This window comes from Anabrus simplex, chromosome 1 (assembly GCF_040414725.1).
Source record: "Anabrus simplex isolate iqAnaSimp1 chromosome 1, ASM4041472v1, whole genome shotgun sequence".
Taxonomy (NCBI): domain Eukaryota; kingdom Metazoa; phylum Arthropoda; class Insecta; order Orthoptera; family Tettigoniidae; genus Anabrus; species Anabrus simplex.
In genome coordinates this window covers 784271617-784284847 of record NC_090265.1, presented here as the reverse complement: position 1 = coordinate 784284847, position 13231 = coordinate 784271617, and the positions used below count along the sequence as shown (strand labels likewise).

General features: G+C 40.1%; 1 protein-coding gene across 1 annotated transcript in view; it reads left to right on the top strand.

Annotated features, from left to right (window-relative positions):
* Window positions 1-13231, top strand: part of LOC136857518 (IQ calmodulin-binding motif-containing protein 1) — a 95214-nt gene that overhangs the window by 566 nt on the left and 81417 nt on the right. Inside the window, exon 2 of the mRNA XM_067136230.2 lies at window positions 10973-11231. Within this exon, the coding sequence (XP_066992331.2) occupies window positions 10973-11231 (259 nt within the window). The remainder of the gene's footprint in view (window positions 1-10972; window positions 11232-13231) is intronic.

The window sequence follows — 13231 nt, the reverse complement described above, 5'->3', positions numbered from 1 at the left end:
TGAAGCAGAGTTGGGAGAAGATCAGTTACACTTCAGAAGAAATTTAGAAACACGTGAAGCAATCCGGACTTAACGTCTGATCTTAGAGAATCGAATTCAGGACAAGCCCACTTATATGGCATTCGTAGATCTATATAAAAATCTAAAAATTAATGGAGTGTAGTTGCACAAAGTTAGGTATTGCTGGAAATATAAAATTAGAAAAGGAAGTGTTAAAGGAAGTAGAATATTGACATGATATAGGCTTTTGGGCTTAGCCGTATCAAGAAAATAAGGTGAAATTCTTTACGTTTCACAGAGAAGCCTTTCTCGAGGACAGTCAAGATTTTCTTCTGATGATGCAGACCATAGTTCTCTGCGAAATGTAAAGAATTTCACCTTATTTTCTTGACACGGCATAAGCCCAAAAGCCTATATCATGTCTATAAGTACGGGCCGTGAAAGCATCAATGGCAACAGAAGAAGAATATTGTTACATGGGTAGTAGAATAACTAATTATTGGAAAAGTAAGAACATAAAATGCAGACTAGCACAAGCAAAGAAGCCCTTACTTAAGAAAAGAAATTTGCTCACTTCGAACAGTGCTATAGGATTTAGAAAGATGTTTGTGAAGACTTTCATGTGGAGCATAGCATTGTATGGAAGTATGAGCAATAATGAGCTCAGGAAGAAAGAGAATATAATATTTTGAAATGTGGTGTTGCAGATGAATGCTGAAGGTGAGATGGATAGATCGAATTACGAATGAAGAGGTGCTAAATCGAATTGGTGCGAGGAGAATGATTGGCAAAATTTGACCAGATGAAGAGATAGAATGATAGGACACATCTTAAGACATCCAGGACTTGTTCAGTTAGTATTTGAGGGAAGTGGAGGCTGTAAGGACGGTAGGGGTAGACTAAGGTATGAATATGACAAACAGATTCAAATCGATGTAGGCTATAGTAGTTAGTTAAAAAAGAAAAGATTAGTTCATGATAGGGTGGGTTGGAAATCTGCAAAAAAAACAGTCTATGGACTGATAACCCAAACAGGAACAACAAACTTTTCAGGCAGCAGGAGAGCATCAAAGACAATAATAGTTCCTGCAACCTTACAACCAAAATACTCAGCAAGTTGGAAATTATGTAGCCTACGTGCCTTCTGTATTGTGATTGTGCCTGATTATACACACCTATCTCCCTGACGATGACTAGCTTCTTCTACAACTCACTGTCCACCTCCATGGTGTAATGGTTAGCGCTGTTAGCTGCAATACTTTGTGGCCTGGGTTCAATTCCTCGAAATTTAAGAATGATAGGAGGGCTAGTGTGGTGGCTATTGTTTTAAGAGGACGTTCTACTAGGCAACCATTCTCTATATAACACTTATCAGAGAGAAAAAATGGAAGGGAACCAAGAATTAAAAAATGGTAAAGAAAGACAAGGGCCACAAAGGGTGTGAAAATGCGACTCCCTACCCCTCGAATGTTCTACTAGCGTCATGGACAGAAAAGAACGAGAGTTCACTAAGGGAGGTCAGATAGGATAGATGAAAGTGAGGAGCCTGGCACAAGTAAGTGGCAGCAATGCCAGGACTCAGCTAAGGGCCCCGTGGTTGCCAACTCATGCTCCCATATTGAAAGCCCCTGGGGCTTCTTTTAGGTGCCTCTACGACAGACCGGTGTGGGTGTTATTCTACTGTAGGAGGGGTAGTATGTAGTTAAAATGGTATATGCAGCTCACCGCCATTGGGGATGTGCCTGGAAAGAGCTGCACCACCTCAGTATGAGGACATAGTTTACTTCCACAACTCATTTATTTTGATTTAAAATACATCAAGGCTATCCTCTGTCTGTCGTTACCACTTAACTGTGTCACCCTTTCCTATCTGATCTCTTTTGGTCAACTTAAGTTCGTTTCCAACATTGACGTTATTAGGTTTGTGAGACCTAGGTGGTCTTTCATTTCCGTGCACTTTGTGGCCCTTCCCTTTTTTTGGCCGATACAGCCTACCTTCAGTCTTCGAATGGTCGGACTTCGTCCATTTTTCTCTGGTTAGTGTTAAGAGGGAATATTTTCCCGTATGTAGTTCCTCTTAAAACAACAATCGCCACTACCATCATTCTTCGTCACTTATTACAAAATTTGTTCAGTAGAAACAAGGGGGAGCTCAGGCATAGTGACATGGTGACTTGTCACTCCCTAGATTCATTTGCAGTTGAAATTTACAGTATATCACATTGTTAAACAATAGAGAAAACTTCTTAAGTTGCAACAGTTCTAACTTGAGTGAGGGCTCTGGCTTGGTGAGATGATGTTGGCGTGCATGCGTTCCTGCCGGGGAAGTCGATTGTGTGACAGAACCTCCTTGATTTATATATTTTTGTATAAAATGGAACATTGAAATTGACAAGCAAGCAGCCAGATGACAGTAAATTAAAATGCCTGTATACTGTATTTGAGACCATATGATTAATATTTTTATATTATGAATTTGGTTCATGTTTGTGGGTTACTGTAGTCACGTCCTAGTTCGTCAACCATGGGCAACGGTTGAGTGGCCTAGTAAGTGGTCCTGAGAGTCGGGATACCAGTTGCTATGGAATGGGAGTGGGCATCTCGGACATATTCTGAGCCATGGCCCTCCTTGTGCTCAGGCGGCTAGGACTATACAATTCACCGGTGGTCCATAACCCGTTAGAGGAGAGATCCTCACTTGGACTATGTGCAAGTAGGGTAGCATCCTGCTTCATGTATTTACCAAGCTCAGAACATTTTCAACAAGCCTCGGACCTATGGGAGTAACGGAGTCCTGCTCCCATTTCACAGGCGAGGGACTCCTTGGAAACAACTTGGCCAACGAAATGGAATTCAATGGGGAGCTATCAATATTAATGGGGCTTATGGAAGAAAGAAAGTAGAACTGGCTGAGTCAACAAAGAGGATGCATCTGGATGTGCTAGGAGTAAGTGATATTCGCAAAAGGGGAGATAACGAGGAAGACATAGGAGATAATAAAGTGTACTTGACGGGTGTTAGAAAGGGAAGGACAGAGTCAGGGGTAGGGCTCTTTATCAGGAATACCATTGCATGCAACATAGTTTCTGTTAGGCACGCGAATTATGTGGGTAGATTTGTCAGTTGGAGGAATTAGGACTAGAATTGTGTCCGTGTATTCACCATGTGAGGGTGCAGACGAGGATGAAGTTGACAAGTTTTATGAAGCATTGAGTGCCATTGTGGTCAGGGTCAACAGCAAGAATAGAATAGTGCTAATGGGCGATTTCAATGCGAGAGTTGGGAATAGAACTGAACGATACAAAAGGGTGATTGGTAAGTGTGGGGAAGATATGGAAACTAATGGGAATGGGAAGCATTTGCTGGACTTCTATGCTAGTATGGGTTTAGCTGTTATGAATACATTCTTCAAGCATAAGGCTATTCACCGTTACACATGGGAGGCTAGGGGTACCAGATCCATAATAGACTATATCTTAACAGACTTCGAATTCAGGAAATCTGATAGGAATGTACGAGTCTGCGGATTTTTTGATGATACAGACCACTATCTGATCTGTAGTGAACTAATATCTCTAGGCCTAGGGTAGAGAAAGTGAAATCTGTCTGCAAACGAATACGGGTAGAAAATCTCCATGACGAGGAAATTAGACAGAAGTACATGGATGTGATCAGTGAGAAGTTTCGAACAGTAGATAGTAAGCAGGTTCAGGATATAGAAAGTGAATGGGTGGCATACAAGGATGCTGTAGTAGAGACAGCAAGGGAATGCCTAGGACCAACTGTGTATAAAGATGGGAAAAGGCGAACATCTTGGTAGAATGAAGAAGTGAGAGCAGCTTGTAAACGTAAAAAGAAGGCTTATCAGAAATGGCTCCAAACAAGGGCCGAGGCAGGCAGGGATTTGTACGTAGATGAAAGAAACAGAGCGAAACAAATAGTTGTTGAATCCAAAAAGAACTCGTGGGAAGATTTTGGTAACAACCTGGAAAGGCTAGGTCAAGCAGCAGGGAAACTTTTCTGGACAGCAATAAAGAATCTTAGGAAGGGAGGGAAAAAGGAAATGAACAGTGTTTTGAGTAATTCAGGTGAACTCATAGTAGATCCCAGGGAATCACTGGAGAGGTGGAGGGAATATTTTGAACATCTCGATGTAAAAGGAAATCATCCTGGTGGTGTTGCAAAGAGCCAAGCTCATGGGGAGGAGGAAAATGATGATGGTAAAATTACGCTTGAGGAAGTGGAAAGGATGGTAAATAAACTCCATTGTCATAAAGCAGCAGGAATAGATGAAATTAGACCTGAAATGGTAAAGTATAGTGGGAAGGCAGGGATGAAATGGTGTCATAGAGTAGTAAAATTAGCATGGAATGTTGGTAAGGTACCTTCAGATTGGACAAAAGCAGTAATTGCACCTATCTATAAGCAAGGGAACAGGAAGGATTGCAACAACTATCGAGGTATCTCATTGGTTAGTATACCAGGCAAAGTATTCACTGGCCTCTTGGAAGAGAGGGTGCGATCAGTCATTGAGAGGAAGTTGGATGAAACCCAGTGTGGTTTCAGACCACAGAGAGGCTGTCAGCATCAGATTTTCAGTATGCGCCAGGTAATTGAAAAATGCCACAAGAGGAATAGGCAGTTGTGTTTATGTTTTGTAGATCTAGAGAAAGCATATGAGAGGGTACTGAGGGAAAAGATGTTCGCCATACTGGGGGACTATGGAATTAAAGGTAGATTATTAAAATCAATCAAAGGCATCTATGTTGACAATTGGGCTTCAGTGAGAATTGATGGTAGAATTTCTTGGTTCAGGATACTTACAGGGGTTAGACAAGGCTGTAATCTTTCACCTTTGCTGTTCATAGTTTACATGGATCATCTGCTGAAAGGTATAAAATAGCAGGGAGGGATTCAGTTAGGTGGAAATGTAGTAAGCAGTCTGGCTTATGCTGACGACTTGGTCTTAATGGCAGATTGTGCCGAAAGCCTGCAGTGTAATATCTCGAACTTGAAAATAGGTACGAGTATGGTATGAAAATTAGCCTCTTGAAGACTAAATTGATGTCAGTTGGTAAGAAATTCAACAGAATTGAATGTCAGATTGGTGATACAAAGCTAGAACAGGTCGATAATTTCAAGTATTTGGTTAATGCAGTGAGTTCGCAGTTGCGATCAACAGTATTCTGTAAGAAGGAAGTGAGCTCCCAGACGAAACTATCTTTACATCAGTCTGTTTTCAGACCAACTTTGCTTTACAGGAGCGAAAGCTGGGTGGACTCAGGATATCTTATTCATAAGTTAGAAGTAACAGATATGAAAGTAGCAAGAATGATTGCTTGGTACAAACAGGTGGGAACAATGGCAGAATGGTACTCAGAATGAGGAGATAAAGGCTAAGTTAGGAATGAACTCGATGGATGAAGCTGTACCAGCTTCGGTGGTGGGGTCATGTGAGGCGAATGGAAGAGGAAAGGTTACCTAGGAGAATAATGGACTCTGCTATGGAGGGTAAGAGAAGTAGAGGTAGACCAAGACGACGATGGTTAGACTCGGTTTTTAACGATTTAAAGATAAGAGGTATAGAACTAAATGAGGCCACAACACTAGTTGCAAATTGAGGATTGTGGCGACGTTTAGTAAATTCACAGAGGCTTGCAGACTGAACTCTGAAAGGCATAACAGTCTATAATGATTATGTATGTATGTATGTATGTATGTATGTATGTATGAATGAATTTGGTAGGTGCTCTTCTCAGTTTTGTACATTATCATATGTTGATAAACTGGAAATGAAGCAGTTATGTAGTTAGGGATTGGAATAGCTTACGAAGGGAGATGTTCAATAAATTTCCAATTTCTTTGCAATCACTTAAGAAAAGGCTAGGAAAACTACAGATAGGGAATCTGCCACCTGGGTGACTGCCCTAAATGCAGATCAGTAGTGATTGATTGGTGCATACCAAAATTAAACATTATGGACAAATAATAAAATGCTAAATTTAATAGAAGGCAGAAATTTAACCCTCTGCTCTTTACTCTGTATTCTGTACAAAAAAACAAGAGGTAATGTGGCTGTGATGAGAAAAATATGTTTTTCTGTTTTCTGTGTGTACTTTCCTTTGAGGAGACTCCTTCTGTTCAAAGAACGGTGTCTTCTGCTCTTCTGCATTTGAATGACAAAATAAAAATGTGAAATCAAATGAACAATATAATGAGTTTGTTTATATTGGGAAGAGTAAACACAATTAAGTTTACACTGTCAACAGTCTATGGCCAAACATAATGAACAAATGAATAGAAACGTTTATGTATTGAATCTATTGAGGGATGTGTACTGTATTGTCAAGTTTGTTGCTAAGAAACCATTAGTAAATAAAGGGAGAAGAGCGCACGAATGTGCATATAAATGATTCTACTCTCATGTAAGGTCTTTTCTCTTTTGCTGCACTTATTGAAGTGGTATCGTTCCCATATTTTCCAACTCATTTTGCACACGCATTCGTCGCTTGGTTCGTGATATATCTCTTTTACACATGGCTTATGATGAAATCCCTGTACAGCTAGCCTATTGATGGCACTGCACATGTTCTGATTTGGGCCCATCCAGTCTCTACTTGTCATAGCATCTGTCACGTAAAACTCCAACCAGATTTCTTCTCTTTTGCTTAACCTCAGATTTAGATGAGTAATGGCTTGAGGTGTCAGTGGTACAGAAAGTTATTAAGATCCTCGATAAGGAAAGACTCCTGAGCTAATTCGTAAGCTAGTCTAGATGGAGATGTCTTAGATATACCTAATATCCTGTTCAGAAAGATAGCTTTCACTTTTTCTAGGGTCAGTAAGAAACCATTAGTTGATCACCAGTAATGTGAGTAGGCCTACAGTGCATCATAATTCAATTAGTAGAATTTAGTTCCATTATTATTATTATTATTATTATTATTATTATTATTATTATTTATTGTTCAAGTGACCTTCGCGCTCATCATTTGGTGCCTAGTTGCTGTTCACTGTCAGCGTATTAGTGCTTCTGTAGGCAACTGCAAAGCATTCTGGTATTGTATTCCATAATGTAGTAGAAACTGTGTACTGTAGAGGAAGCTCTCATACTTTCAAGAATATGAAGACAGCAAGGATTTAACTCTGCCAGTGCTGTGTCCAAAGCCATGGATCTAACAGGAGTCGCATCGAGCTCGATAGCTGCAGTCACTTAAGTGCGGCCAGTATCCAGTATTCGGGAGATAGTGGGTTCGAACCCCACTGTCGGCAGCCCTGAAGATGGTTTTCCGTGGTTTCCCATTTTCACGCCAGACAAATGCTGGGGCTGTACCTTAATTAAGGCCGTGGCTGCTTCTTTCCCATTCCCAGCCTTTTGCTGTCCTAACATCACCATAAGACCTATCTGTGTCGGTGCAGTGTAAAGCAACTTGCAAAAAAAAAAAAAGTCACGGTAATCTTCGCGTGAATGAAAATGACTAAAATATACGCAATATTTGACTGAATATATATTTAAAGAAGAAATAGTTAATGTGTCGTGTCGTAGTAATGCAAACAAATGAGCGAGAAAACGTAGAGTGGAAAGTATTCCATATCCAATTTCTATAGAACACTTTCCCGCCTTGTCAATACTTTAGCCTACATATGTTATTATACTTAATTACTGTACATGTTTCGAGAGCTAACTACTCTCTTCTTCAGCGGTACCAAAACATCGAACTAAATCTTCGGACTTGATACATTTGTACAAATATAGTTATCAACAGAACAATTATATATAAATCTTGAAGTTGTTAAAATATTTCTTTGTGTTTCAACTTTTACTTACTTATTGTGTCATTTATTACAAACTTTAAAATAGAAAATTTCACATCATAAAATGAATAAAACCTATTAAATTAGTCACTATATGCTAAAATTTAAAATCTGCTCTGCTCTTGGAACTTACGTCCTTATTTACATCTAAAGAAGAAATAAAATGGTTCTTTGTATCTAAATTTACATTTACTTTGTCATTTAGTAAAACATTTTAAAATAGAATAATTTTCAAATCATAAAATAAATTACACCTATTAAGTCAGTCACTATAGGTTGAGCTGTGAGCTTGCATCCGGGAGATAGTAGGTTCGAATCCCACTATCGGCAGCCCTGAAAATGGATTTCTGTGGTTTCCCATTTTCACACCAGGCAAATGCTGGGGCTGTACCATAATTAAGGCCATGGCCGCTTCCTTCCAACTCCTAGGCCTTTCCTATCCCATCGTCGCCATAAGACCTATCTGTGTCGGTGCGACGTAAAGCCCCTAGCAAAAAACTATATGTTGAATTTAAAATATTTTCTGTGCTCTTCTTAAAATTTCTCCTTTCCTTAAGTCTGCTATATTTCTGAGACCTTTCACATACAGTAAATCAGAATTTCCTCCTCTTAATCCCGTCAAATTCTTCAGTTTCAACTGGTTCCCAAATTTATCCACAAATTAAAATAACATTTCAATTGTCTGAACCAAACAAATATGTCCTTACTCCTTTGCTTGCTGTCAATGACCTTACGAGGCGAGCTGCTACTTGTCGCTATGCTGCCAGTTACGTAATGACCATACTAGCCATTTTAACCGTCAAATTCGTCAGTTTCAACTGGTTACCAAATTTATCCACAATATAAATATCATTACACTAGTCTGAATCAAACAAACATGTTCTTGCCCTTTGCTTGCTGTCAATGACCTCAAGCAAGAACGTTGCAGTGATGAACTACAACAGTTGGTAGGCCTGCTAGCGTGCTGTAACGTAGTAATGCTGCAGAATACAAATACACAGCTAGTATGGTACGCGGAGAGAAGGTGATGGACCCCAGAGGATAGAAGGTTAGAATAGAAAGAAGCGAATACTAACAGAACAGATAAATACATTTAAGCGTCAACAAGAAATATAAGTTTTCTTTAAGTTAAGACACCAACATAATGAAGCCAGCAATGAAAATACTAAGAACAGCTCTGAATCAGCAGTTACAAAGCAAGAATATGCCACATTTACAAATTTCAGTTAGATAGTAGGAATACATCCGATAGGTTATTATAAAGTTTGTAGTAACGCAGATATAACAGGATCGTACAACTTCAAAAATGTGAAAATGAATCAGAATGGTATGATAAAAATATGAGGAAAGGGAGGAGAGGGGAGTAAAAGATGGATGCTGGGAGGAAGAGATTCTTCACGGGGTAGCTTATTTGTAGAGAAATACTAGTGTTCAACAAACAGTAGTTATCACAAGCACATAAATAGGTGTATATAGTTAATGTTCCCTTGTCCTGAGTATAGTTCCAGTTGTAAACTTAAGTTAAAAAAGAGAAATCTTGCATCTCGATAGTTAACACTGACACTAGCTGGCTGAATGAAAATGTACATAAGAAGCCAAGTCTCAAAAACAGAAATACAGCCAGACGGGCCAAGGAAATGTCTGAAGTCAAAATAGTATAGTGATATTCTTGCTCACCAAGTTGCACGATGTAAAAGGCCAAGATGGTAATGGCCAAATAATAAGACGACTCACAGATCCTCGGTGCTTCACCACTCCGTAACGATATGAGACTGACTTGTGAGGGGTGGAACCTGGGTTATATAGCATAATGGAGAAGTCTAGAATCATTGGTAGGAAAGTTCCAGTGTTTTCCGGAACAATGACGTCACAGTCACATGTCCATGGGTAGAGGTTTGCAGCAGGCAAGCAAGGCAGTACGTAGCGAATGCAGTGGTACAGCAGTCAAAAAGTGAGGTGGAGGCAGAAGGTAGGAATGTAGAATTACAATGAAACTTGCATAGTTGTAGAGAGAGAATATTGCAGTTTGTGATGCTCCAACAATGAAAATTCTGCTTTTAATCTTGTTGTGTTGCAAATAAAAATAAGTAACACATAATACTTTGTAATTGCAATGGTTTCTAAATAAGTAGCCAAGGTACAGTGCACTGGAATGGATGGTATTAAATATGTACCCACCCTTCTAACTTCTTCTTTCCTGGTCATATATGAACCCATAAAACGGGCATTCCTGAGCTCACTCACGGTCAGCTCGTCTGACTCGGAGAGAATATGTCCAAAGTTCTTGTACCAGATCTAATGGCACTTCACTTTTCCTTAAGACAGCCTCAGCAGTTCGTTTCCTGTGTGCCGTCTTATTATTTGGCCATTACCATCTTGGCCTTTTACAGTGTGCAACTTGGTGAGCAAGAAAATCACTATGCTATTTTGACTTCAGATATTTCCTTGGCGTGTCTGGTCGTATTTCTTTTTTTTTTAAAGACTTAGGGCCTTAGGACACCCTCTTCCTCTCTTCGCTCTTGATGGCTGGAACTTTCTGTACCAAGTGGTGTTCATTTCTTCTTCTGACGTGATCACACCAGCGGAACGGCTTTTCCTCCATCTTGTCGCTGATGGGCACTACTTTAAAGCATCCTCGCACATGTTCATCACGCACTTTGTCATACAGAGTGACGCCCACTGACCATCACATCTCTGTGATGTGCATTCAGTGGTCATGCTTTTTCTGGCTTGCCATACATGAGGGCAGGCCGGACAGTGGTTTTGTACACTTTGCCCTTTAATTTGACTGGCATCCGCTTATCACACAGTAAGAGACTGCCATTTCATCCAACCAATATTGATGTGGTGCTTGACATCTGCATCGATATTACCATCAGTTGTGATGACTCATCCAAGATATTTGAACTTGTCGGTCATCAGAGATCATCATCATCCTTCACCCTTCTAACTATTTCTTTTAGTAAAACTAACTAGTAATCCATTCCAAAAGCATTCCCAATGCAATTATACATCACCTCTGAATCTAAAACTCACGAAAGTATTTTTGTGATTAAGGTCAACATTTTTGCCTTATAAAGGGATAAGTAGGCTAAAGGTGAAGTGTGTTGAATAAACTTCCTTTTGAAGATAATGATGTACAGTATTTCTCTTTCAGCTCAAAGGACCTTTTATGTGATTGAGTTACGCAACAGGGCAGCAGTACGAATTCAATTGGCATGGCGTAGATACAAAGCCCGGAGAACTTCTTCCATTATGTACTCTAGTCCTGAACACAAGAAAGCTGCTGTTATAATTCAGAGAGCAGTGAGGCGATGGCTTGCTTTGAAAGAGGAGAGTATGCTTACCCAGCAGCATTTACTTTCAGAAGGAATTAACGAAGAAAGACTTGCACAGCTGCAACAAGAAATTAAAGAGTAAGTTCAAATAATAAGTCAATATATTGTGACAAGTTGGCAGGGTAGTAAGATAATTAACCCACGAGTGGTCGCTAGCCAAAATGCAACATGAGTGGTCGCGTGTGAGACTTTCTCTTGCATTAAAATAAATGTGACATTTTTCACAGTTTTGTGGGGCATAAGGCTGAAATTTACCACTGAAATCAAATGCAAGTTCTACAATATATATTTTAGATAAAAATGAAATAAAGAAAATATAATGGTGTATGTCTTTTAGTGCTGGGAGTGTCCGAGGACAAGTTCAGCTCACCAGGTGCAGGTTTTTTTTTTTACTCCCATAGGCGACCTGCGCATTGTGATGAGGATGAAATGATGATGAAGACGACACATACACTCAGCCCCCGTGCTAGTGATATTAACCAATTATGGTTAAAATTCCCGTCCCAGCTGGGAATCAAACCCGGGACCCCTGTGACGAAAGGCCTGCACGCTAACCATTTTGCCATGGAGCCGGACATAAATATGAAATGATTAGCTGTTTATTAAAGACACAAATTGCTACTTAAAATAACATATGCAATGTACATAAAAATAACTTCCGTCCTGGAGTTGTAAGAAAATAAAATCTCACACATGCATTTTATCTAGTAATATTTACGTAAAAAAAGCAAGGTTTCTGAACACAGTAACATTTTCAAAAACAAGAAGTGCTCATAATACAAATACTAACGCGTACAACAGGAGTAAGTTTTCCGCTCCACTTCAACATAACACCAACGCCATTGGTCGCGCGATGAGAGAAACTCTCACGCAGTGCGCACGGTCATATAGGAACCTTTGTTCTGACTAGGGGAGTGGGTGCTTACCCTTCAAATGTGAATCGCTCTACTCATGACAGTTATAAACTCAGCTAGAAGAGGGAAGAGTCACCTCCCTTTCATCACTGTGAAGTAATATCACAATAAAAAATAATGTGAGAGAAAATCTCATATAGCGACCACTCGCGGGTCACTACACTGGTAGCTTCTATACTAATATTTATTAACTAAGCCTTAAAATTACACAGGACTAATGAGCACATAACTTTTGCTCATAACACACACTTACACAGTTTGTGCTCTCTCTTTCTTAGTTTCTCACTTGTTCTAACACCACAGATTTTTCTTACAAGCTAAACAGTTATGTCACAAAGTCACATGTCACACGCACTTGCACGCTAGGGCAGTGTGTGCTGTATTTCAAAAGCAGCCCCACACTACACAGTTCTCGCACGCCTACACAGTTTTACATTCACACACAAGGTCTCACGTTGTACAGCTACACGGTCTCTCCTTCACCGTCAGTCCATGCTGTAGTACGCTAGTCCGACAGTCATGGCATTCACGCGCTTCACAGCAATGGTAGTCACTCACTGACTGAGCTCACGACTGAACTACACCAACTCCAACTCAAGCAAGTCACTCCTGTCTTATATATCTGCTCCAGTCATTCCAGGACAGTCCAGATACTGGATGTATCCAGAAACCTTGCGAGGTGGAAGACTCCAGGTCAATCGTCTCGTGATTTCCGTACTCCTAGGTCGCGCCACCACGGACGGAAGCAAGAGGGAGCCGGCCTAGCACTTAAGCCTTGTTCGTGATTTGTGAGGTTGAAGAGTAAGCAGGTGGGCTGATAAAGGTAACGTCACCAGCCCATCACAAATTGGCATGGCGGATGCTATAACCATTACAATACCTTGATACTTACCAAAATCCCAAATAACAGACCACAAAAATGTACATGGCATTTTATCGTATAAAACACTTAAAAAATAAAAGATTCATGACACTCCAGATATTAACCCTTCGTAAATTGTTGCCAAGCTGAGTGGCGCAGGCGGTTAAGGCGCTGGCCTTCTGAACCTAACTTGATAGGTTTGATCCTGGTTCAGTCTGGTGATATTTGAAGGTGCTCAATACGTCAGCCTCATGTCAGTAGATTTACTGGCACACAAAAGAACTCCTGCGGGACTAAATTAT